The sequence below is a fragment of the Vigna unguiculata genome, chromosome 11, assembly GCF_037176805.1.
Source record: "Vigna unguiculata cultivar grain cowpea cultivar isolate G323 ecotype 2 chromosome 11, ASM3717680v1, whole genome shotgun sequence".
Taxonomy (NCBI): domain Eukaryota; kingdom Viridiplantae; phylum Streptophyta; class Magnoliopsida; order Fabales; family Fabaceae; genus Vigna; species Vigna unguiculata.
The window spans coordinates 38,382,525-38,408,789 of NC_140802.1; the positions used below are offsets into that span (position 1 = coordinate 38,382,525).

Below are 26,265 nucleotides of genomic sequence, written 5' to 3' on the forward strand. Positions count from 1 at the left end.
TTTGAGTGTTTAGTAAAGTTAGGATGATCTCACATTGGAATCCGTACTCAAATACATACATTAACATTATGCTATGACAAATCCCCTTAAAATGATCATATTCATACATATCATTCACACACAAGTAGTATAATTATAAACCTAATATATTTAGCATAAATGACCTTGGGTTTTCTAAACCACAATTAAATCTCATTTTGTTTCTAAAAAAAACTCTTATTTTTGCCCAACCATCACATAATTCGCCCAACGACTTTGAGTTTGTTCTTCATTCAAACTCAAACTCGCTCAACGAATTATTTTCTCGCTCAACAAGACTTTGAAGTATGCTCGCCCAATTAGACCTTGATTTGTCCAACGACTCACACTCATCCACCCATTGGTTTGTATTTTAAATATTTGTCCAATGAAAGGTAGATTCGTCAATCAAATCAAGTATTGAAAATATATTCCATAAATTTTTCTAGTGAGGCTTAGGCTCACCCAACGACCAAGTCATCCCTGGCTTACTAGAATTTTCAAAAATCATTTTGGTCCAACGAGGTGTTCACTTGACCAACGACTAAAATCGTTGGGAATTGGTTTTAGCAAACTCGCCTAACGAGTCCTATCTCACCTAACAAGTGAAGCCATCTAAGCTCACTAGTTTTGGAAATTTTGATTCCACTCAACAAGTGACTTGGTTGCTTAACGAGTTTGCATAAACCATAAGCTCAACAAATATATCATATCAACCATTTGATTCATTTAATCACTCTTACATATTTCTTAATTCAAAATAGTATACATGACAGTTTAAAGTGCCTTGGATAAACAAAATTGACCAAAACGATACATCCTATGTAGTTCAAAAATTAAAGTTTCACATGCTCATCATATATCTCAAGCTAATTCATCCTATATCACAAACAATTCAATCATACAAATTCTTCAACACTTAACATGCCAACTCATATAATCAAAATACAGTTATGCATCAAAATACTACTAGCTTCCCTTTTAGAAAACTCTTGACTCAATTGTTACTCATGACAACTCTAACTCTCACATGTTGCTCTATCTACACAAACAAAACTCAAATAAAATATTTGAACATACCTCCACGGCCACAAACAAATAGAGATCCTTTTTTACCTAATTTTTTAGTCAAATACATGGACCAAAGGATTACATGCAACTCAAAATGTAAAATTGACTCAATATAGAACAAAAAGTAAATTTGCTCTATTTTAAACTCTGTTGGATGTGAAGAGTTGTTAACAAAAATTTCTCTTAGGGTCTATGATATTCAAAATAGAAAAAAGATCAAGTCAGAAAAAACATAAAAAAAAAATCTAAGAATTTCATAAAAATCATAACTTTATCAAATAAAACTCGATTAATAAATTGTTCATTTCTAATCTGACTTTTTAAACAACAAAATAATCGAATATCATATTTTAAAATCACCACTACTCTTATTAGTTTACATATTTCAGTTTTAAATGTTTTTTTCTTTACATTCTTTGACTTTTCATATTACAAACACTAATTTGAAAATATTCAAACTTTCATGAATTTAATGATGTTTAATGAAACTAGTAGAAAATATTTTATAAATTTATTGTTTTTGTTAACTAAAAATGTTTAGATCTTTGTAAGAAAAATCGAAATCGGAATTTGGTACCATATGGTGTAAACCCCTTTTTACAGTTATAATTCTTTGGGCCTGGCCTTTTCGTAGGCCCAAGGCCAGCCCAACTGTAGGACCCCCCATACCCCTTTCAGTTCATTCAGTATGCTCTTGTCTCCTTTTTCAGAAAACAGTTTCCTCTCCTCTCTTGTCTTCTGCTAGGAGCTCTGCTAGGGCACGATCTTCATCCACTTTTGAGCTAACGAAACCCATCTAGTGCCTTCTGGTAAGTTGAACTTCAGAGTCCTTTGGTCTATTCCCTCATCTTTTCGTTGTTTGAGTGTGTTGGTTGGGTAGGGTTCCAAGTAATTACCTCGTATTGTCCTGGTTTTCACAGTTCACTATTCGAGTTCTTGGAGTTGTAGTACCTCTTAGTTCAGATCGATTTGCTTTTGGTGCTCAATATAGAGGTAAGGGAAGCTAGACTCATCGGTCCTAAGTTACTCTTGGCTGTTTTTGGTCGATTTTATGTTTATATGCGTGCATAGTATGTTTTTATTGGATGAAATGGAGTTGCATGTGTATTTGGGCGTTGATCTGAGTTGTTTCCGCCACTGCATGTGGGCTGACAGTGGTGAGATCTGTTAGTCTCGCCCAAGCGAGCTCGTCTCGCCTAGGCGACAGTATCAAAATGCTCACTCTGGTTCTGCCACGAGCACTCGCCTAGGCGGCCAGTTTCCGTTTTGAGCGACGCATAGTCTCGCTCAGGCGAGAAGGTCTCGCCTGAGCGAGAATTCGGGAAGCCTCCACTGTCGCGCGTCTCGCCTGGGCGAGAATCCGCTGTTTCAGTAAGGCCAGCTTCTTGCCTGAGCGAGTTTGCGAATGTGTGCTATGTTTTCTTGACTGTTTGGATGATTTGTTGCATGTATTGTTTAGATTATTCCTCCTAAATATGATGTACGTGAATATGCTTGGGTGTTTGGATTTTATGAACGAAATTGGCATGCTTGGTATGAGATTGATCATGGGTTTGTGGCTTCGTGATGTTTTAACATGAAAATTGGATGAATGACCAAAAAGAGGTGGGAATTGTATGAGAAACATGATTCTGATTGTGAGTTAGGCGTAATTTCATAAGTCTCGTGGGGAGACTTCATGGTGGCGTGTAGTGTATATATTAAGATAAGGATTCAAGTAAGGACCGCATCCCGAAACTCTAAAGAGTCAGTGAGTCTCAAGTAGAGCAAACTGACCCAAGTGGTGAGAGTAGCGGGAGGCCCTAGTCTATGGTAGGATAATGGCCCTAGACGTTTAAAGGCTAACCTTGTGCGTGGTAGGGTGAAACCCATTGGCAATGGCTCTGCAGAGCAGTAGAGGCCACCACAAGTGCAAACGTCCAATGAATCCGATCTTAGTATATTTATCCGGATAATTGAGTCATAGTGTCTTGCTTGTTTGCTATAACATGATGTTCTGTGCCTGTTGTGTTGCATGTTAAGGAATATTTAAGTACTTGTCCATGGTATCATGATAAGATTAAATTATACTAGCTTACCCTTGCATTTCTGTTTGTGTTCTTGTTGTGTTCTTGTTGTGTTTTCTCTTTTGCGATGATCACCCTTGGTGGGAGGAGATGGAGGAAATTCTGGGAGTAGGCCCGGTGGTAGCAGTGGTGCAGCTTAGGGGATCTGTCTGTGTGACTCTCAGGATCGGTCTATGGCCCTAAGTGCCTTTTTGTAATCTCATGCTCTAGAGGAGCAACGCCTTTTGTAAAACTATTAACTTTCTCTTAGGTTGTTTATGGCATGGTGGTATGCCTAATTTTGTTTTCACCATACACTTCTGGATGACTGTAACAGTTACCTTTTCTATGTTTATGTTCATCTGAGTGCTTCTCGTTACTATAATTTTGTGATGCTTTATTTAATAGTTTAATCTATTGAGAATGGGATGTCACATTTATGGTATCAGAGCCTTCCTTCCTAAGTGTCTGTGGGCTATGTGTTTGCTTAGCTTTCGTTGTGTCTTTCTTGTCGTGTTTAGATGAGTTTCCGATCTAACCGAGTTCTGATGGTTCTTTCTGTGTGTCCAGTGTTATGGCACCCCCGCGTATCGCTCCTCCTCCACTCCCTCAGGGCGTTGGGCAAGATCTGGCTAGGGCGATAGAGGCAATGGCTGCTGCTTTGACCCAGCAAAGCAATGCCATGTTGCAGCAGCACGAGGCGACGATGCAGCGCCAGGAAGCCTCTCTTGAGCAACAGAACTTTATGATGCAGCAGATGGAGGCTGCTAGGCAGGCTGCTGAAGACGCTCTGAGGCAGCATGTGGATGCTCTATGTCAGTTAGGGGAGAATGCTGCAGGTGCACAGGTGTATGGTCCTCATCCCCAACCTCCACCCCCTGAATGGAGTTTGGAAGACTTCTTAAAGCACCACCTCGCCAAGTTTGATGGCAAGAAGAGTCCCGATCAGGCGGACCAATGGATGAAGGATATGGAGCGCATCTTTGATGCCAAGAGGTGCCCCGATGAGAGCAGGCTTGCTTTCACTATCTACATGCTCACTGGAGAGGCTGAGCATTGGTGGGCCAGCATGATACTAGTGATGGAAGAGAAGCATGAGGATATCACATGAGAAGCCTTCAAGAGGAGGTTTCTTTCAGAGTTTTTCCCTTATAACGTGAGGTACGCTAAGGAGGTAGAGTTCCTTCAGCTGACGTAGGGGAACAAGTCAGTAGCTGAGTACGCCGAGAGATTCAAGCATCTGGGGCGTTTTTACACCATGCCGCTTAATGAGGAGTGGCGTTGCAGGAAATTTGAGAATGGTCTCAGAGGAGACATTCGGTTGATGGTGGCCCCGCTGTCCATTAAGGACTTTGCGACCTTGGTGGAAAAGGCCAGGGTCATGGAGCGTATGAAGGTAGAGGTGGAAGCCCAGCAGCAGCCACAGCAGAGAGTTAGCGGACCATCTGGGTCCAGGCCACGAGTTGAAGAGAAAAGGAAGCCATATGCTAGACCTCACCCACAGCCACAGGGGTCTAGAGGTTTTTCTTCCCCGCCCAGCAGGATCTAGTGCTATCATTGCGGAGGGCCGCATGGGAAGAATTTCTGCCCGCAACTATCAGGTTTCCGCAGGTGCAACCATTGTGGCAGGGAGGGCCACTTTGGTAGGGATTTTCCCACTCTGAGGAGGGCAGTGGCACGACCCTCACCACAGACTCTGAGCCAGACGTCTGGTCAGACTCAGCAGAGAAGAGGAGCAGGCCTCAAGCTACAGGCAGGGTTTTTACGATGACTGGGTCAGAGGCGGCGAGTTCAGGTAACCTTGTGTTTGGTTGTTGTGTGATATCTGGCAAGTCCTGTTGTGTTCTTTTTGATTTCGGAGCGACACACTCTTTTGTGTCAGAGTCTTGTGTGCGGGAGTTGAGTCTGCCGGTGTGTGAACTACCGTTCGACCTCGTGGTATCTACCCTGGCATCTGGGTTGATTAGGACTTCCTCTGTGTGTGCTAGATGTCCAGTTGAGGTAGAGGGGCGCGTATACAAAGTCAATCTCGTATGCCTCCCTCTGCAAGGGCTTGATGTGATATTGGGAATGGATTGGCTCTCTGCCAATCATGTGCTCATAGACTGTCGGAAGAAGAAGCTGTTGTTCTCTAACTCAGAGGAGCCTGAGTTGTTGTCTTCCCATGGGGTAATGAAGGAAATTCAGAGTGGCGCATAGTGTTTTATGATCTTTGCCAGGATAGAGGTTGAGAAGGAAGAGAGGATCACTGTGATACTAGTGGTCAGGGACTTTGAGGACGTGTTCCCCGAAGAGGTACCAGGTTTGCCCTCGAGGAGAGAAGTTGAGTTCTCCATAGACTTGGTACCAGGAGCTGGCCCCGTGTCGATAGCCCCTTACCGCATGGCCCCAACGGAGTTGGTGGAGTTAAAGAAACAGATAGAGGGGTTGCTAGAGAAACAGTTTATACGGCCGAGTGTTTCGCCGTGGGGAGCGCCTGTCTTGTTGGTAAAGAAGAAGGATGGCGGCTCGAGGTTGTGTGTGGACTATAAGCAGCTGAACAAGCTGACTATCAAAAACAAGTATCCTTTGCCAAGAATAGATGATTTGATGGATCAGCTACATGGGGCATCGGTGTTCTCCAAGATTGATCTCCGGTCGGGTTATCATCAGATTCTGGTGAAGGCAGAAGATGTTGAGAAGACTGCTTTCAGATCCAGATACGGGCACTACGAGTACGTGGTTATGCCGTTTGGTGTGACCAATGCTCCGGCTTTGTTCATGGACTACATGAACCGGATCTTCCGCCCGTTTCTAGATAAGTTTGTCATGGTCTTCATAGACGACATTCTCATCTACTCCAGGACGCATGAGGAACATGCCAAGCATCTGAGGATAGTGCTTGGTATCTTGAGGGAGAAACAATTGTTTGCCAAGTTGTCAAAGTGCGACTTCTGGATGAGAGAGGTGTAGTTCTTGGGGCACGTGATATCAGCTCAGGGTATAGCTGTGGATCCAGCTAAGGTAGAGGCTGTGATACAGTGGGGATGTCCCAAGTCAGTGACGGAGATTCGGAGCTTCGTGGGTTTAGTTGGCTATTACAGGAGGTTTATAGAGGGGTTCTCCAAGATAGTAGCACCCCTGACACAGCTAACCAGGAAAGACCAACCGTTTGCATGGACTGATAGGTGTGAGAAGAGCTTCAGGGAGCTTAAGCAGAGGTTGACGAGTGCTCCAGTGTGGGTAATCCCAGATGTGAGTAAACCCTTTGAGGTTTACTATGATGCCTCTCATCAGGGCCTTGGGTGTGTCTTGATGCAAGAGAGGAAGGTGGTGGCCTATGCTTCGAGGCAGTTGAAGGTTCATGAAAAGAACTACCCCACTCATGATCTCGAGTTAGCAGCAGTGGTCTTTGCTTTGAAATTTTGGAGGCACTACCTGTATGGTGCGCAGTTCCGTGTGATTAGTGACCACAAGAGTTTGAAGTACCTCTTTGATCAGAAAGAGTTAAATATGAGGCAGAGGCGGTGGATAGAGTTTTTAAAGGACTACGACTTCGAGCTTCTCTATCATCCAGGGAAAGCAAATGTGGTGACAGACGCATTGAGTAGGAAGACAGTGCATGTGGCACACTTGATGATGAAAGAGTTAGAGTTGCTTAAGAGTTTCAGAGACATGAAGCTACAGTTTGAGTTGGAGCCGGAATTCATTAGGTGTAGTACCTTGGTTATATCTAGTGACTTCCTGGGCTTAATCAGGGAGAGGCAAGCAAGGGATGTTAGTCTACATAAGTTAAAAGAACTACTGGGATCAGATCAGGCTAAGGAGTTTGCCTTGGGCAGTGATGGTGTGTTGAGATTCAGAGGCAGGGTTTGTGTACCAGAAGATGCTGAGTTGAGGAAGTTGATCCTTGAGGAGGGACACAAGAGTCGCCTTAGTCTGCACCCTGGCATGACTAAGATGTACCAAGACCTCAAGGAGAACTTTTGGTGGCAAGGCATGAAGAAAGAGGTCGCACAGTTTGTATCCGCTTGCTTGACTTGTCAGAAGGCTAAGGTGGAGCATCAGAAACCTGGTGGAACGCTTCAGCCCTTGGATATTCCGGTGTGGAAGTGGGACAGCATAGCTATGGATTTTGTTACCCACTTGCCTCGCACCGTGAGAGGGCATGATGTTATATGGGTGATGGTGGATCGGCTAACGAAGAGTGCTCACTTTTTGGTAGTGAATCTCAGAATGTCTATGGCCAAGTTGGCCCAGCTCTACATCCGAGAGATAGTGAGACTTCATGGAGTGTCTAGTAGCATAGTGTCTGACAGAGACCCCCGGTTCACTTCCAGGTTCTGGCAGGCACTGCAGGAGGCTATGGGTAGCAGGTTGAGGATGAGTTCTGCTTATCATCCTCAGACGGATGGCCAGTCAGAGAGAGTGATTCAGTCCTTGGAGGACTTGTTGAGGACGTGTATCTTGGACAACCTTGGTAGTTGAGATGAGGTGCTACCGCTAGTGGAGTTTACCTACAACAATAGTTACCAGGCGAGTATAGGGATGGCGCCTTATGAGGCTTTGTATGGGAGGAGATGTAAGACTCCCTTGTGTTGGTACCAGGATGGTGAGTCATTTTTGGTGGGACCTGAGTTGTTGCAACAAACTCAGAGTCGGTGCAAGGGATAGGTTGCAAGCATCTCAGAGTCGGCAGAAGGCATATGCAGACCGGAGGAGGAGGCTCCTAGAGTTTGAGGCTGGAGAGCATGTGTTCTTGAGAGTGACCCGAACCACTGGTGTGGGGAGGGCTATCCGATCAAGGAAGTTGTCTCCTAGGTTCTTGGGTCCGTATCAAATCTTGAGGAGGATAGGGCCCGTGGCTTATGAGATTGCTTTACCACCCCAGTTGGCTAATCTACACCCAGTCTTCCATGTCTCATAACTACGGAAGTATGTTTTTGACCCATCACATGTGTTGGAGGCGGAGGATGTGGAAGTCAGGGAGGATCTCCAGGTAGCGGTACAACCCGTGGCCATAGAGGACCGTCAAGTGAGGGAGCGCAAGGGAAGAGCCACAAGTCTTGTGAAGGTCATCTGGGACCAGAGGACAGGGGACTCTACCTGGGAGCTAGAGGAGAAGATGAGGAGTTCATACCCACATCTGTTCTGGTAAGTCTAATTTTTCGAGGACGAAAAATTTTTGTTGTTGGGGAGATATTGTAAACCCCTTTTTACAGTTATAATTCTTTGGGTCTGGCCTTTTCGTAGGCCCAAGGCCAGCCCAACTGTAGGACCCCCCATACCCCTTTCAGTTCATTCAGTATGCTCTTATCTCCTTTTTCAGAAAACAGTTTCCTCTCCTCTCTTGTCTTCTGCTAGGAGCTCTGCTAAGGCACGATCTTCATCCACTTTCGAGCTAACGAAACCCATCTAGTGCCTTCTGGTAAGTTGAACTTCAGAGTCCTTTGGTCTATTCCCTCCTCTTTTCGTTGTTTGAGTGTGTTGGTTGGGTAGGGTTCCAAGTAATTACCTCGTATTGTCCTGGTTTTCATAGTTCACTATTCGAGTTCTTGGAGCTGTAGTACCTCTTAGTTCAGATCGGTTTGCTTTTGGTGCTCAATATAGAGGTAAGGGAAGCTAGACTCATCGGTCCTAAGTTACTCTTGGCTGTTTTTGGTCGATTTTATGTTTATATGCGTGCATAGTATGTTTTTATTGGATGAAATGGAGTTGCATGTGTATTTGGGCGTTGATCTGAGTTGTTTCCGCCACTGCATGTAGGCTGACAGTGGTGAGATCTGTTAGTCTCGCCCAAGCGAGCTCGTCTCGCCTAGGCGACAGTATCAAAATGCTCACCCTGGTTCTGCCACGAGCACTCGCCTAAGCGGCCCAGTTTCCATTTTGAGCGACGCATAGTCTCGCTCAGGCGAGAAGGTCTCGCCTGAGCGAGAATTCGGGAAGCCTCCACTGTCGTGCGTCTCGCCTGGACGAGAATCCGCTGTTTCAGTAAGGCCAGCTTCTCGCCTGAGCGAGTTTGCGAATGTGTGCTATGTTTTCTTGACTGTTTGGATGATTTGTTGCATGTATTGTTTAGATTATTCCTCCTAAATATGATGTACGTGAATATGCTTGGGTGTTTGGATTTTATGAACGAAATTGGCATGCTTGTATGAGATTGATCATGGGTTTGTGGCTTCGTGATGTTTTAACATGAAAATTGGATGAATGACCAAAAAGAGGTGGGAATTGTATGAGAAACATGATTCTGATTGTGAGTTAGGCGTAATTCCATAAGTCTCGTGGGGAGACTTCATGGTGGCGTGTAGTGTATATATTAAGATAAGGATTCAAGTAAGGACTGCATCCCGAAACTCTAAAGAGTCAGTGAGTCTCAAGTAGAGCAAACTGACCCAAGTGGTGAGAGTAGCGGGAGGCCTTAGTCTATGGTAGGATAATGGCCCTAGACGTTTAAAGGCTAACCTTGTGCGTGGTAGGGTGAAACCCATTGGCAATGGCTCTGCAGAGCAGTAGAGGCCACCACAAGTGCAAACGTCCAATGAATCCGATCTTAGTATATTTATCCGGATAATTGAGTCATAGTGTCTTGCTTGTTTGCTATAACATGATGTTCTGTGCCTGTTGTGTTGCATGTTAAGGAATATTTAAGTACTTGTCCATGGTATCATGATAAGATTAAATTATACTAGCTTACCCTTGCATTTCTGTTTGTGTTCCTGTTGTGTTTTCTCTTTTGCGATGATCACCCTTGGTGGGAGCAGATGGAGGAAATTCTGGGAGTAGGCCCGGTGGTAGCAGTGGTGCAGCTTAGGGGATCTGTCTGTGTGACTCTCAGGATCGGTCTATGGCCCTAAGTGCCTTTTTGTAATCTCATGCTCTGGAGGAGCATCGCCTTTTGTAAAACTTTTAACTTTCTCTTAGGTTGTTTATGGCATGGTGGTATGCCTAATTTTGTTTTCACCATACACTTATGGATGACTGTAACAGTTACCTTTTCTACGTTTATGTTCATCTGAGTGCTTCTCGTTACTATAATTTTGTGATGTTTTATTTAATAGTTTAATCTATTGAGAATGGGATGTTACATATGGTAGCAATCAATTTTTTGAAAACCGGTAGTTAACATAATATACTTTAACTTAAATTTTTAAATTGAAAAAATATATAAAAAATCTAACAAAATCATTTAATTTAGAAAATATATTCATATGTTTTACTTTAGTTTTTTTATTTTTTTTCGTTGATTAGCTAACATAATAATCATTTTACTTACATACATTAATATATTAATAAATGTATGAAATTTTATAATTAATGTAAAATAATATTACAAATAATTATTCTTAATAATACATTGGATAATAAGAGATGATTACAATCTCTATATTAACGAAGGTGATGACCATAATCTTCTAATTTATGCTAGTTTATGTAGATATTGACTTGAAAGTTATAAAGAGATATAAAAACTGTTTTATCCACCACATCTTTAATAATAAAAAGACAATTATATCTATGACTCTCTCTTTCTCTCTATATAAATGGTGTTAATAATTTTTTTTAATTTTATTTTTTTATGTAATATTATTTTAAATTAAAATAGCTATCTTAGAAACTAAACCACAAATATAAATAAAAATATAATAATTTTAATTTAAAGTAACGATTACATAAAATATAAAATAAAAAAATTATGTAGATTATATATATATATATATATATGATGAATATAATTTTATTTTTTAACTATTGTTTTAAATTTAAATAATCATATTTTTATTTTTATTTTTATCCTTTAAAGATTGTTAATTTAATTTTAATTATGTTTAATTTAAATAACTATTATACTATTTTATTCTTTTTAATTATTATTTATTTAAATTTAGTTATTTTTATAAATTTAATTAATTATATAAATTTAAAAAGTCACTCTATGATTATTAATAAATGAACATATATAAAAATGACAAAATTCACAACTATTTTTGTAACATCCCAATTTTAGCAGTTTAAGAAAGCATATAGTCCAATATTTATGGTATATTAGTACAGTTATATCAGATAAGACTACAATAATATCACATACATACATTACTACTCCAACTACTACTATTTCTTTTATTTCCAAACTATACCTAACATGATCTAATCTTGCTCGACCACCCAAACTGATAACGCCTCAACCACAAGAGGTACCACTACACCTGCATCTTCATTTGCTCACACCAATAAGGTGATCATTGCAAAAGAAAACAGACAACACAAAGGAGAAAACACAAAAGAAGGGTAAGCTAACTAAATAAGAGACTACAATTGCATTATAAAATATAGTCCACATGCATACAATTTCTCACATTCAACAGATACAGCACAACCACACAACATATTATATTATGAATCAAACTTTTCTAGACTCAATATTATCCGAATACATGCTCTTGTGTCAGACTAGTAAAGTCGTGCACCTGTGGTGAAATAATGAAATAACATTCTCTCCCCGAGCTACCACACATACAGTTAATCCCTTTTATAGTCATAAGAAAAATGGAATCATTCTTACGACAAGACCTCCTGCTACTCTCACCACCTAACCATTCTCCTCTACATGAGTATGAATAGCTAATAGAGTTCAGGATAGCTTCACAAAAATGGAACAGTACCCTCCACAGGATGCTCTATCTACACATAGAAACATCACAAGAACGATCAGAACATATCATTATGATCACTGACCAGCAGAGCATACAAATGATTAAAAGAACACATGCAAGTAGTAAAAACTTTACATGCGACAGAAACTAGAAGAAGACCAAGGAAAAAAAGTTGAAACTTAACTTACACGAGCGGAAAAACTGATCAGATAAACCTAGAAAAGTGGTTTCTAGAGAGATGATGTGTTTTAAAATAATGAAACTTGTTTATAACAATTTTATTTATACTAAAATCGTTTAATATTAAAATAATTGAGTCTCACTATTTTTAAATCACTATCAATTTTAAGACGTCATTTTCTAGATTCTTACGATTTTTATTATATAAGGTTTGAAATTAGATATACTTTTAGTTAATTTTAACGTAAAATTGATATATTTTAATCTTCCATTTTAAAATGAATAAATATAATTATTTTAATTTAAATAAATTAACATTTATTTTATAGCTTAAATGATTAATATATTTTTGAGATGTAATGTAAAATTATTTAAAATAATTAAATTAAAAAAGTTATATGATTTATTTTTAAAGCTCGTAATCAAAAATATATTAAAAGTTTAATATCCATAATAAATAATTTTAATTTTATATTAAAATTCAGAGATTAATAATATATTTAATTTAAAAATTAATTGAAAAATATTAAAGTTTTGATCTAGTAATAATTAAAAATAAGTTTAAATATACATTTCGTTCCTATTTTTGTTGTTTTTATTCAATTCGATCCCCATTTTTGTTGTGTTCAATTAGATTCTCATTTTCGTCAAATTTTGGTCAATTTTGTCATTTTCACTAACGGTGTTTAAATAGTTAACGTTTTTGAACCGTACATGTCACGTGTTAGCTCTTCATTTTTTAAATTTTTTTAATTTTTAAAAAAAAATTAATTTCAAAAAAAAAATTCATGTGTCACGTCACAATTGTGCGTGTCAGTTTGTTGTTGCATTATTTCTTTTTGTTCAATTTAATCTCAATATTTGTTATTTTTGTTCAATTCAGTCCCTATATTCGTTATTTTTTTTTTTTAATTTAGTCCCAAATTTTGTTAAAATGGAATAACTTAATTTTTAAAATTGACATTATTATTAGTTATTTTTGGAATTCAACTATAAATTATAATATTTAATTATAAATTGAATATAATTCTTAGATTCAATTGTTAAGTAGAATATAAATTGACACGTGACACTAGCATTGACACGTGACACAATTGTGACTTTAAAAAACATTAAAAAAAATTAGTAGCTGACACGTGGCATGTAATATTCAAAAACTTTAACTATTTAAACACCGTTAGTGAAAAAGATCAAATTGACCAAAATTTGACGAAAATGAGAACCTAATTGAACACAAAATGAAAATGAGAACCAAATTGAATAAAAACAACAAAAATATGGATCAAATGTATATTTAAGCCTAAATTAATTAAAGAATGAAGTTATTTTATTTTGGTTTATAAAATTTATTTTCTCAAATGATTTATATTTTAATTGTGCTAAATTAATGGATCTCAATTCTTTCTTTTTTTTAAGTCAATTTTAAGTTCCTAACAATTTTTGTTTTTCCAACCGGATTTTTAATAAAAAATTGTTTTTTCTAAATATTTTCAACTTAAAAATAGAAACAAAATAGTATTGATGTGAATTGTGGACCATTGTGTTGTGTGACACCAATATAAACGTGATATTCTTGTAAGTAATTTGAGTAAAAAAAATTTCATCATTTTGATAACTATAAAAAAATATATTATAAAATTGTTTGAATTGATGAAGTGTTACATCATCGATAAGTTTTCGATAAAAAGAAGAACAATTGATTAAGGTTAACATAATTAAAATAAATATTTTGTTTTGTTGTGTTCATTTTTTATTTTCAATTAAATTAAAAATTCATTTTATTTTAAATAAATAAAATAATAATTTGTTAACGTTACAAGAACAATATATAATACTAAATAAACTATAGATGATATGTTACTTAAAATAAAAAAATAAACGGAGTAGAAAAATATATTACCAAACCCCATATATATAATACTTGTAGTAAAATCTTTGCACAAATTACAATAATAACATATTACACAATTAGGTATATTTAAATATTCTATCACAAATGTTTATACTTTTTTTATAAAATTCCAAGAATTAAAATTATAAATAAATTATACAAAATATTCTTAAGAAAAGTAAATTTTATTTTCTACTCATTGTTTTTCTTTCTCTTTTTCGGCAAAAACTTTTATTTTCATTAAATTTTTAAAAATATTTTCACTTTCTAATCAATCGTAAGGGTGAATATATTAAATGTATCACAATATATTGTAAAAGAAATAACTTTTGTTAAAAAAATATAATATTACAAATTAATGAAAAAAAAACATTAATTAAATTGGAAGTTTTAATAATCTCACATTTTTAATCGATAACTCTAGGATATTGATCCTTAATTAATCCTAAATGAGAAATTAAAAAAAAGTTGATAAAAAGATATAGAAAAGATATGAACTAAATAATTAATTACATTTGAAAAGTATATAAAAAATAATTAAATATCCTATTTTAATTTAAATTTGACATGTTTATTTTTTTCATTTATATTTTTAAGATATTTTTCATTTATCAAATTATTTATCTTTTATATACTTTTTACTTATGTTTTGTTAATTTCAAGACCACTTAACGCACAAATATACATGTATTTATTGACAGTGGATTAAATATATTTTGGATTTCATGATATTCATTAATTCTTTGATATCATGATTTCTACAAAAGTATATATATTTCAAGACACTTAATATATTAATTATTTTGATTTGTATTTAGATAGAAATAAAACAAAAAAGAAGATATCATGTGTTTATACCTATTATACTCCTTTAGTTCTCTCGTTGAGTCAAATAAATAATTGATATTTTATTTTATGTATTTATTTCATAGTTTTGTTCTTCTTGTGATACTTATTAAATTAATTTTTTATTTTTTTAAAAAAGATAAGTAAATTAATGTAATAAAAATGACAATAATATAAGCATGTTTTTTTATTTTAAGCTTAATGAGAAATATTTTAAATGTCAAATAAGATTAAAATGAGAAATATTTTTATCATTGTGTTGGTTTATTAATTTTGGCTCATTAATTTTCTGCATGTGATTTCTGAACCAATTTCATATTCCAATGAATAAGACAAAAATGAATTGGTTTGTATGAGGTATTTATTATTGGTTCCTTCACTTATCATGTGTAAGACCCGAGAAATTTAAATAATTAAATAAATACTTATTTAATAAGTGTGGGTAATATGAGCCTTTATGGCATTTAATGCAAATTATTATGATGTGAAAAAGTATTAATTCAAGTGATTGAGAGTACTTTGATTGTGTGAGAGGTCTTGGGTTTGAGTCTTATGATGCTAATTGTATGTTATTTTAAGTTGTGCATTATTTTAAGGATAGGTTTGAATGTGATTAGTGATAATCTTAACTTGGTAATTGAATGGTTGTGGGTTCAAATCTTGTTAAGAATGAAATTAACTTTCTTTTTGCCAAAATTTCATTTTTGCATGGAGATGAAAAGGAAAAGGAACCCTAGCTGTCAAGAGAGGCAGCCTAATGGGGGAGAGACATTCTGTTATAACCATTAAGTCAATTTTAATTAATTTTCGTTTTAGTAGTAAAGGGTGATTAAGGGAGACATTAACTTTGAGAGAGAAGAGAATTAGAGGGGGAATCAGGACTGTATTTTCGTGGTGCTGAAGGGAGAGGGTTCAGAGACATCAAAACGTGCTTTTAGAAGAGTGGAAGCTGAGAATTTTGGTAGAGGAGAGGAAGGTTCTTGGACCTCTTGAAAGAAAGGCTTGGGCAGACCATTTGGGAGCAAGGATTCCAGGTTAGGGGAGTTCCTTTATGTGTATGAATTATCTATGATTATTATCGTGTTGTAATGTTTGAATATGATGCTCTACATGATCAAAAGCCTGTTATTTTCACGTTTCTGGAAAATTTCTAGAAATCGCTTGGCAGTGTCAAATATACCGTTAGGCGACGCATGAGAGTTAACCCAATTCTGGATTTTTTGTGATGAATCGCTTGACGGCAAGGGTGACTCTTCCAGGCGACGCGAATACTGTGCAGAAAGCTATTTTTCATACTTTTCGAGCAGCAGGGACCGTCGGGCGCAAGTTTCATACCGCCAGGCGCCAAGCTTTGATTTTTTGGGCGCTAGGCGCCACAAATTTATCTGGTTTGCGCAGTTTTTGTAAAACTACGTTTCCCGATTCGTTAATCGTCCGATTTAGGTAAAATTTTGACAAGAGATTCATAACATATTGTTATTCACTTTGAACAGCGGAGATATGAATTGGATGTATGCAGCTAGAGATATACATCACTCATGATTGGTTGTTTTAATTCCCTAATAGTATGATTATTAATGGATGATTAAGTGTGCTTAAGTGCTGGTATGGTCTTCATTGGTGCATATATATATATATATATATATATATATATATATATATATATATATATATATATATATATATATATATATATATATATATATATATATATAGTATAGATGTGTGATTGATGAAAATGTTTTTAGTAGTGCTTGTTGGGTCATGTTGAATATAGGAACCTATATATGTTATTAATGGTATTGTGTATGTATTGACTCTTTGGGAAAATGGTGAATGATGAAGCATGAATACATGTTAGGAATTTTAAGAGAAGTGATTGGAATCCAATTCCAGATAGTAAGGGTTGATGAACATTAATAATTAAAATTTGGGAATGAAATTTTAATGAAGCGCATGCGATATGGAGTGTTTTGGTTCTTTTAACAATTAGAAAACATTATGGAATAGGGCCTTGGTTACTCGCAGGTACAGAGATAGGAGGTTCTGTCTGGTTCTGATACACTGCTTGGCGGCACCTTGTTTGCCGTCAGGCAATGACAAGGAGCAAGTGCACTTTTGCGAACTGGAGTGGTTTGGCAAAGAGGGAAGAAAACCATGGACGTGGATGTTAAAATAAAATTAGGTGATGAAATGGGAAGGGATAATATACGTATATCATTAGAGAATGAGACTAGTAGAGGGAAGTGATGATGTGTTTTATGTTTATGAGTGGTGTAAGAAGGATAGTGAAAGGAAGGAAATGCTAATCCTAATAAAATTCTAAGTGCTGGAATGCGTAGTTTTCTTTAGGATTGGTGTTCTTTGTGATAGTCAAGCCTTAGTGAGTTGAAAAATCAATCTTAAAATTGTGCAGCTTAATGAGAAGAGAATTGAATAAATAGGGTTGGTATTAATTACAGTATAGCAAAAGTAGGTTGCCTGATTTTAGGATATTGGGTTAGTAACTCTTTTCTTAAGCTTGATTAAGTCATCTGCCAAGATTAGAGAACTTGATGAATCACGTGCCTAGAATCCAGGAACCTCTGAATATGAGTTATAGGAAATTGAATTGATTAAGGTATGACAGGGTGATTAGGTATGATGTCCTTATACTTGAGGGTGTAGTGATGCCTTTGGTAGTGTATTGGATTAAGGAATGACTTAATCTGGGTGCCAAAACCAGCAGAAATGCGCTACTAGTATGGCGCCTAGTGGCCAGAGTGTCTACGCCAGGCGATAGGGGCAGCAGGGATGTTCCTGCACTGCATGGCGCCTAGCAGCAATGTGTGATTCGCCAGGCGATAGACCCTGCAACAGTGGGTTTGTTAAAGGCTGGCGCCTGGTGGCAAAAGGTGTTCTGCCAGGCAGTTTGCGTAGGTTTCGCCTAGCGGCGCTTAGGCTACGCCAGGTGTTAAAGCTGCAGGTACCTGATAAGTGTGAGTTGTTATATGCAGTGATGTTATACTTGGATTAGGAGATGTTGTGCCATGAGCGGGTAGGTTCATGGATGGTGGTGAACACGTGATAGTATGAGCGAGGAGGTTCATATCCTGTTACTCTCGTGTGGGGATACGAGCGAGGTAGGTTCGTATGTTCTGTGCTCACACTTGAAAGATGCTGTGTGCGGGGAGGTACGTAGTTGGTGGATCACGTGTGTTGGACTATGGGCGGGCAGGTCGGTAGAGCAGGACTACGAGCGGAGAGGTTCGTAGAGCAGGACTATGAGCGGGGAGGTTCATAGAGGCAAGACCACGAGCGGGCAAGTTCGTGTGAGCATCATAAATCCTGAATCCAATACTAACTATTTGTGTGATTGGAAGGTTGGAAAGCCTTGGGGTATTAAGGTCTTGGCCAAGAACTAACTAGACTGAATTAGTTGGGTAATTGATATTATTAATGTATGTGCTATTTTCATTATGAGCTCACCCTTTCTGTTTGTGTTTGGTTTGGTGATGATCGTGTGATTCGTTACACGGGAGCAGATGATATTACAGGTGATGCTGGCGATGCATAAAAACATAGAGAGGGCTAGCTTGGGGACTTGAGCTATGAAATAAATTATGTTTTCTTCTGTTTTGTTGAATTTTGGAAATTGTAATAAGATTATTACTTTAGCTTTAATCGAATTTTGGCGCATTGAATAATGTTTTAAATTTTCCTACATTTGGGAATAATAAAATTTTTTCGTTGATCTTCATTTCTTATTTATTTATTTTAATTAAGTAATTTCCAGTAGGGACGTTACATCATACATTGTAATTTAAATTAGAGAATGAAGTTATTTTAGTCTAGTTTATAAAATTTATTTTCTCAAATGATTTATATTTTAATTGTACTAAATTAATGGATCTCAATTCTTTCTCTTATTATTTAAGTCATTTTTAAGTTCCTAACAATTTTATTTTTTCAACTAGATTTTTAATACAAAAATTGTTTTTTTCTAAATATTTTCAACTTAAAAATAGAAATAAAATACTATTGATGTGAATTGTTGACCATTGTATGACACCAATATAAATGTGATATTCTTGTAAGTAATTCAAGTAAAGTTTTTTACATCATTTTGATAATCATTAGAAAAATATATTATAAAATTGTTTGAATTGATGAAATGTTACATCATAAATAAGTTTTCACTAAAAAGAACAACAATTGATTAAGGTTAACATTATTAAATAAATATTTTATTTTGTTGCATTCTTGTTTATTTAAAGTTAAGTTAAAAATTCATTTTATTTTAAATAAATAAAATAATAATTTGTTAATGTTACGAGAACAATGTAACAGTAAATAAACTTTAGATGATCTGTTTCTTAAAATAAAAAAAATAAACGGAATAGAAAAATATATTACCAAACCTCGTGTATATATATATATATATATATATATATATATATATATATATATATATATATATATATATATATATATATATATATATATATATATATATAATATTTGTCATAAAATCTATGTGCAAATAAGGATAATAACACATTACAAAATTAGGTATATTTCAATATAATGTTTATACTTTTTTTTTTATAAAATTTCAAGAATTAAAATAATAATAAATTATACAAAATATTCTTAAGAAGCAAGTAAAATTTATTTTCTACTCATTATTTTTCTTTCTATCTTTTCGCAAAAAAAAATATTTTCATTAAATTTTTTAAAATATTTTCACTTTCTAATCAATCCTAAGGGTGAATATATTAAGTGTATCACCATATATTGTAAAAATTTAATATTTGTTAAAAAAATATAATATTAAAATTATCTAAAAAAAATTAGTTTGTAACTTTTAATAATCTCACATTTTTAATCGATAATTCTAGGACATTGATCCTTAATTGATCCTAGATGAGAAATTAAAAAAAGTTGATAAAAAGATATAGAAAAAAAATATGAACTAAATAATTAATTACATTTGAAAAGTATATAAAAAATAATCAAATATCCTATTTTATTTTAAATTCTACATGTTTATTTTTTTCATATATATTTTTAAGATATTTTTCATTTATCAAATTATTTATCTTTTACATACTTTTTACTTTGTTTTTTTAATTTCAAGACCATTTAACGCACAAATATACACGTATTTATCGATAATGGATTAATATATTTTGGATTTCATGATATTGATTAATTCTTTGATATCATGATTTCTACAAAAGTATATATATATATATATATATATATATATATATATATATATATATATATATATATATATATATATATATATAAATAAGATATCATGTGTTTATACATATTATATTCTTTTAGTCTCTCGTTGAGTCAAATAAATAATTAATATTATATTATATTTATTTATTTATTTCATAGTTTCGTTCTTCTTGTGGTACTTAATAAATGAATTTTTTATTCTTTTAAAGAAGATAGAATACAAGATAAGTAAATTAATGCAATAACAATGACATTAATATAAGCATGTTTTTTATTTTAAGCTTAATAAAAAATATTTTAAATATCAAATAAGATTAAAAAGTAACTAGTGTAACACAGGCACGATAGCGCTTGTGTGTATATATTTTTTAAATATACGTGATATTATATTAGTAAATGATAATATTATAATGTTATTAAGTTAATATATAAATTAAAATTATATTTATTAAAAATAAAGTAAAATATATCAGAACAAATAAAAGAATAACCATTGATAAATAAAGAAGAAGAGAAGAAACAGAGACATCCAATTTTATAAAAAGTTTGTAAAAGTAATGGTCAATTTTTAAAAAGTTAATAAATTATTATATTTAAAGGATAAAATCGGTATTTTGAAAAGTGGACACAAAAAGAAGAATTCCCTTTATGTATTGTTATAGATATAATATAAAATACAAATAATTAAATATTATTTTTATCATTATATTGGTTTATTAATTTTGACTCATTAATTTTCTGCATGTGATTTCTGAACCAATTACATTCCAATGAATAAGACAAAATGAATTGGTTTGTGTGAGGTATTTATTATTGGTTCCTTCACTTATCATACATTGTAATTTAAAGGTTCAAATATACATTTGGTCTCTATTTTTGTTTGATCCATTTTCGTTTTATGTTCAAGTAGGTTCTCATTTTCGTTCAATTTTGGTCAATTTGATCATTTTCACTAACGGTGTTTAAATAGTTAACGTTTTTGAACAGTATATATCACATGTCAACTCCTGGGTTTTTTAATTTTTTTTTTAATTTTTTTTTTAATTTTTAATTTTTTTTATTTTTTTAATTTCAAAAAAATTGTTCACTTGTCAAGTCACAATTGTGCTCCGTTTGTAGATGTATTATTTCTTTTTGTTCAATTTAATTCCGATATTTGTTATTTTTGTTAAATTCAGTCCTTATATTCGTTATTTTTGTTTTAATTTAGTCCTAAATTTTGTTAAAATGAAACAACTTAATTTTTAAAATTGACATTATTGTTAGTTATTTTTGAAATTCAATTATATACTATAATATTTAATTATAAAATGAATATAATTCTTAGATTCAATTGTTAAATAGAATATAATGATTTAAATATTATTAAAAAATAATTATTAAAATTTTAAAAATATATATTGACATTTGTAAAATTGACATTTAAATCTAAAATATTTAATATTTTTATTGCATTTTAGATATTAAAATCTAAAATATTTTATATTTAAATGTTAATTTTACAAATATTAGTTTACTTTTCTAAAATATTTTGAATATTTAAAATATTTTTAAATATCAATTTTAAAAGTATTTAAAAATATAAATATTAGAAAAAAACATTTAATAATTATATTCTTATAATATTTTAAATAATTATATTCTATTTAGTAATTAAATATAAGAATTTTATTCAATTTATAATTAAATTTAATAATTTATAATTGAATTTAAAAAATTATAAATTCAAATGTCAATTTTAGAAAAAATATTAATATAATTTGTATAAAAGATATTAAATTTAGTGTTATTTTGAAAGGAATAAAATTGATTTATTTTATGATATCCTTCTTTTTAATTTCCCTTAAACAAAAACACAACACCATCCCTCATCTTTCTCAGTCCTCTGCTCCCCAACTCTCTCCCTATCTTTCTTTCTCTCAACTTTGCTGCCATCTCACAGTCTCTTTGTTTCTGATCAGATTCTGGGGAAGTAACCACAACTGAGCCTCCTGCTGCCTCCACTCTTAGCCTCCTTTCCTCTAGGTAAGTCTCTCTTTTAGTTTTGAGGTTCAATTTCAGAATTCAACTCGAAATTTCTGCTTCCATTCAGAGTTTAATCAAGTGTTCCTCCTTTCCCTGTGGCTGGATGATGAATTATCCTAGGTTAAACTGAAAATTCTGCTTTCTTGCAATTTGCTTGACTCCACCAAACTGAATTCTTGGCAAAAGGTAAGGGAAGCTGACTTTTCGCCCAATTTTTGTATGAAATGTGTTCATGAGTGATTGAATTGCTTGATTATGTGTTTAATTTGTGTTTGGGACTGCCTGTTGTGTGAAATTGAGTGTTGGATGAATTTGAGTGGTTCTTCATGTGAAGAACAGATGAGAAATCCTGGTAATTTCGCCCAGGCGAGCAACTCTCACTTGAGCGAAAATATCAGAAGATTGCCTCTATCACTGCGCGAAGTCTCGCCTAGGCGAGCTGGAGTCGCTTGAGCGAGAGAACTTCTCGTCTAAGCGAGCCAGCTTAGCCTGAGCGAGAGATCGCTCAGGATTATTGAATTGCCACTGTAAGAGGTCTCGCCCAGGCGAGAGCAGCTCGCCTAAGCGAGACAACTCTCTAGCTCAGACGAGACCCTCTAGCCTAAGCGAGATTCCCTGCAGAAATTGAGTTCTTTCTCTGTTTTTGATTAAATGAAGTTTTACTAATTGGATTGATGTGATAATGGCTAGTCTTGTATGTGATCCTTATGCATGATAGTCAGTGTGATGGAATTGTGTGAAATTGGTCTGTATGAGAATATGTTGGAGTTAGGATTTCAAGGGAAATTCTAAGGAAGATGGTTTTAAAAAATGTAAGGACATGAGGACTCATATTGGTGGCTTCCTGACGCTCCTAATAACCATTAAGACTCATATAGAGTATAATGGATTATGTCAGGAGGAGTAGCAGGAGGTCCTAGTCTATGGACCCGATCCGTCATAGACGCGAATGAGACTTACCTTGGGAGTGGTTGGGTGAATACCCCTTGTTCCTAAAACTCTGCAGAGTTTGGGAACCGTCACAAGTGCAAGCCACCGAGAGCTCCAATGTCACTTACATAATCCGGATATTGAGTCTAGAATGATGATATTGTGTTATGGTTGTGGTGATTTGGATGATTCTGATAATTGTGTGATCAACCCTGATTGATGCTTAACTACCAAATTGCATGATTTATTCTTAATTAAGTTAGCTTACCCTTCTTGTATGTTGTGTGCTCTGTGTGTCTTCTATTTTTGCAATGATCGTCCTTATTGAATGGTGTGAGCAGATATAGGTGCAGGTGAGGATACACCCCTCCTGGACAGAAGTTGAGTGCTATTTGGACGCTTCCAACAGTAGTTGTCATCTTTTGTTCCGCCTAGATATTTTGGGCGTTTTGTAACCCCTTTTGCTTAGTATAGGCTATATGTATAGACAATATATGTATAGTTATTTTGAGGATGACTGTATTGTTACCTTATACTGACCTATTACTATCATCTGCTTCTGAATTATCATAATTTAATGTTTTGTTTGATAGCGTAAAAACTATTAAAACGAGATGTTACATATTTTAACAAAAATTGGGATTAAATTGAACAAAAATAATGAATATAAAGACTAAATTGAAAACCAAATAATAATATTAATACAAACTGACACGTGGCACTAGCATTGACTCGTGACACAATTATGACTTCGACAATTTTTTTGAAATTAAAATAAATAAATAAATAAATAAAACTAGGAGCTGACATGTATTGTTCAAAACCATTAACTACTTACGCACGTTAATAAAGAAGAACAAATTGATCAAAATTTAACAAAAATAAAGATTTAGTTAAACACTAAACAAAAATAATGATCAAATTAAATAAAAACAATAAAAATAAAGACCAAATATATATTAAAATAAAAAAACAAATTGAAATTCACCGCCTTCTTCAGAATTTAAAGGATTAAAAAGTATTCTACGAGATAATTACGAAACGTGTCCAGATATAAAAACGTAAATGGATATAACAAGTTTCCCAATATTCCTCTGTTTGTCTTCTCTGATCTCACACAATTTTTCTCTCTTCTCCACTGTTCTTCACTCTTCTCTCATCTCTGGTAAGCAATATCATTTTTCATTGCAAGCTATCTCTGTTTCCCCCTTTTAATTTTTGTTTTATCGTTCATCAACGGATCGTTACCTTCCTAGCAAACCCTAATTTTGTATTTATTTTGGGATTTTCCAATCTGTGTCTTTTGCTACAGAATCGTTGCCATGGCTAAGAGCTCGTTCAAAATGGAACACCCTCTCGGTTCGTTTTTCTCGTTTTCTTCAATTTTCATCAAATGTTATCGTGCAGTTTTAATTGGGAATTTAAGTTGAGGTTTGGGATTCTCGAAGGCATTTTTAATTTTCATGTTTCTGCTTTGTATTTTCCCACTTGGAGCTTGGAATATTTATTTCCTAATCCCATGATGTGTGTCCTCCTCCCTACAAAAAATGGAACTTTTTAGTCGATTAGTATTTTCCGTTTTATTTTATTTTGCTTAGTATGAAAGTGATCTGTGTTATATCACCTGAGTATGCACTTTCCTTTGTTTTGTTGAGAAGATTGTGTAGATTTTTGTTTTTATATGATATCCTACTTTCTATTAGATGGGTTTGTTGTTGCTAGTACGTCTTGTCTGGTTTATTTACTCTTCAATTTCATGGGCGATCTGATTTTTGCATCATGTTAAAGAAAAATGACTCTCTGGAAACTAAACATCATTAGTGAGTGTGCAAGTTTGTATTTCTCTAATATGTCCTAAACTTTCATGCCAGAGAGGAGACAGGCTGAAGCAGCTCGCATAAGAGAGAAGTATCCTGACAGAATTCCTGTAAGACATAATTTCTTTTGTCTGTATACGTCCTTATCATCCTCTTTTTGCTGATTAACCTGGATGCCTGTTTCAATGTAGGTAATTGTTGAAAGGGCAGAGAAGAGTGATGTTCCTGAAATTGATAAGAAAAAGTTAGTCTTTTTTCTATTCTTTGGAAACTGCAATTGTAAACATTGGCAATGTTTGTTTACTCCAATTATATTTGTTTAAGTGTTATTACTTTTTGAATGTCAGAATAGCTACCAATTTAAATTTTGGTAAGCATACACCATAGACACTTCAAGTTTCTTACTTTTTACTTGAACTTGAGCTATACTGGCCTTTATTTTGTTTGGGGTATTTTGAGTTTTCCCCCTTTATGTCTGTTGTTGCATCGATTGAAATTGTTCATAAGACCGCAAACCTATATAGACTTTGCTTCCAACATGGTAAGCAGAATCAGAATCCGTATGTTCTCTTCCTAATATGGAATTAAATGGGAAAATAGTAAAGACTATATATAAAAAAGAAGAAGAAGATGCTTTTGCGATTTAGTTTATATGAAAACTCACAAATTTCAGTATTGGAGGATGTAATAACTGGTTAATTTGATCACACAGAGAACTTGGGTTCTAGCCAAAGCTTATGTGAGTTAGGTTCTAGCTAATGCTTGGGTGTTAAGCAAGTGAAAGTTTAAGAATTTAGAGAATATTGGCAATCATCTAAGTGTTCAAGTGGATACATAATTCATCTCCTTTGTTTCCTCTTTATTTACTGTTTATATTATTGTTCTTTTGGATGACTGTAGGTATCTTGTTCCTGCTGATTTAACTGTTGGGCAGTTTGTGTATGTGGTGAGGAAGAGAATCAAGCTGAGCCCCGAGAAGGCAATCTTCATTTTTGTGAAGAACATCTTACCACCAACTGGTAATGTGTGTGTGTGTGTATGGATTTTTTGGGTTTGTACGTGGAATATTTGTTTACATAAAATAATGAATGTTCTTATGGTTAATTTTGTGATGTAAGTTGTCATTGTCTGTTCATGCAGCGGCAATGATGTCTGCAATATACGAGGAAAACAAAGACGAAGATGGATTCCTATATATGACTTACAGTGGAGAGAACACATTTGGACTTGTGTTCTGAAGTAATCCTTGACTGGCAACCATACCTGAATAGAAAATCCTAAAATGACCAATGTGAAGAAAATGCTTAATTGTAAATTCTCTTGTTTGATGCTTTTATTGTAAAGTGTACTTTTATGTCTACTGGAAGTTATTTGAAAATTGTCGTCTTTGTTGTATCACTTCTAAGTTGTTAATGTCTAAGGGTATGCTTGTTATGTGTTCACACTAATGTATTTCTGATTGGCGTAATACAATTATATTTTACATATCTTAAGGGCCCAAAATATCATCTGTGATAAAATTTGACAAAAAATTGGAAGAGAAACTATGACTTCAGAGCAAGCGTAGTAGGTCA

At 34.3% G+C, this 26,265-nt stretch overlaps 2 protein-coding genes across 2 annotated transcripts; both read left to right on the forward strand.

Moving 5' to 3' along the window:
• The first annotated feature begins 4,901 nt into the window (after positions 1–4,901).
• On the forward strand, positions 4,902–5,333 carry LOC114170378 (uncharacterized). Its single transcript, XM_028055857.2, has one exon. The coding sequence runs from the start codon at positions 4,902–4,904 to the stop codon at positions 5,331–5,333; it is 432 nt and encodes a 143-aa protein (XP_027911658.2).
• Positions 5,334–23,911: 18,578 nt separating this feature from the next.
• LOC114168482 (autophagy-related protein 8C-like) lies at positions 23,912–26,178 on the forward strand. Its single transcript, XM_028053319.2, has 6 exons — positions 23,912–24,039; positions 24,187–24,233; positions 24,746–24,801; positions 24,883–24,935; positions 25,592–25,710; positions 25,832–26,178. Exons 2-6 carry the CDS (start codon positions 24,197–24,199, stop codon positions 25,927–25,929), a joined length of 363 nt encoding a protein of 120 aa, XP_027909120.1. The 5' UTR covers positions 23,912–24,039; positions 24,187–24,196; the 3' UTR covers positions 25,930–26,178.
• Positions 26,179–26,265: the final 87 nt, after the last annotated feature.

What these genes read in the sequence shown, in the direction of transcription:
- LOC114170378 (XM_028055857.2), top strand. Translation starts at nt 4,902, where the DNA reads ATGACTGGGTCAGAGGCGGCGAGTTCAGGTAACCTTGTGTTTGGTTGT.
- LOC114168482 (XM_028053319.2), top strand. Translation starts at nt 24,197, where the DNA reads ATGGCTAAGAGCTCGTTCAAAATGGAACACCCTCTCG. An exon ending in CCTGAAATTGATAAGAAAAA is followed by an intron (nt 24,936 to 25,591) that starts GTTAGTCTTTTT and finishes GGATGACTGTAG; the next exon opens with GTATCTTGTTCCTGCTGATT. An exon ending in GAACATCTTACCACCAACTG is followed by an intron (nt 25,711 to 25,831) that starts GTAATGTGTGTG and finishes CTGTTCATGCAG; the next exon opens with CGGCAATGATGTCTGCAATA.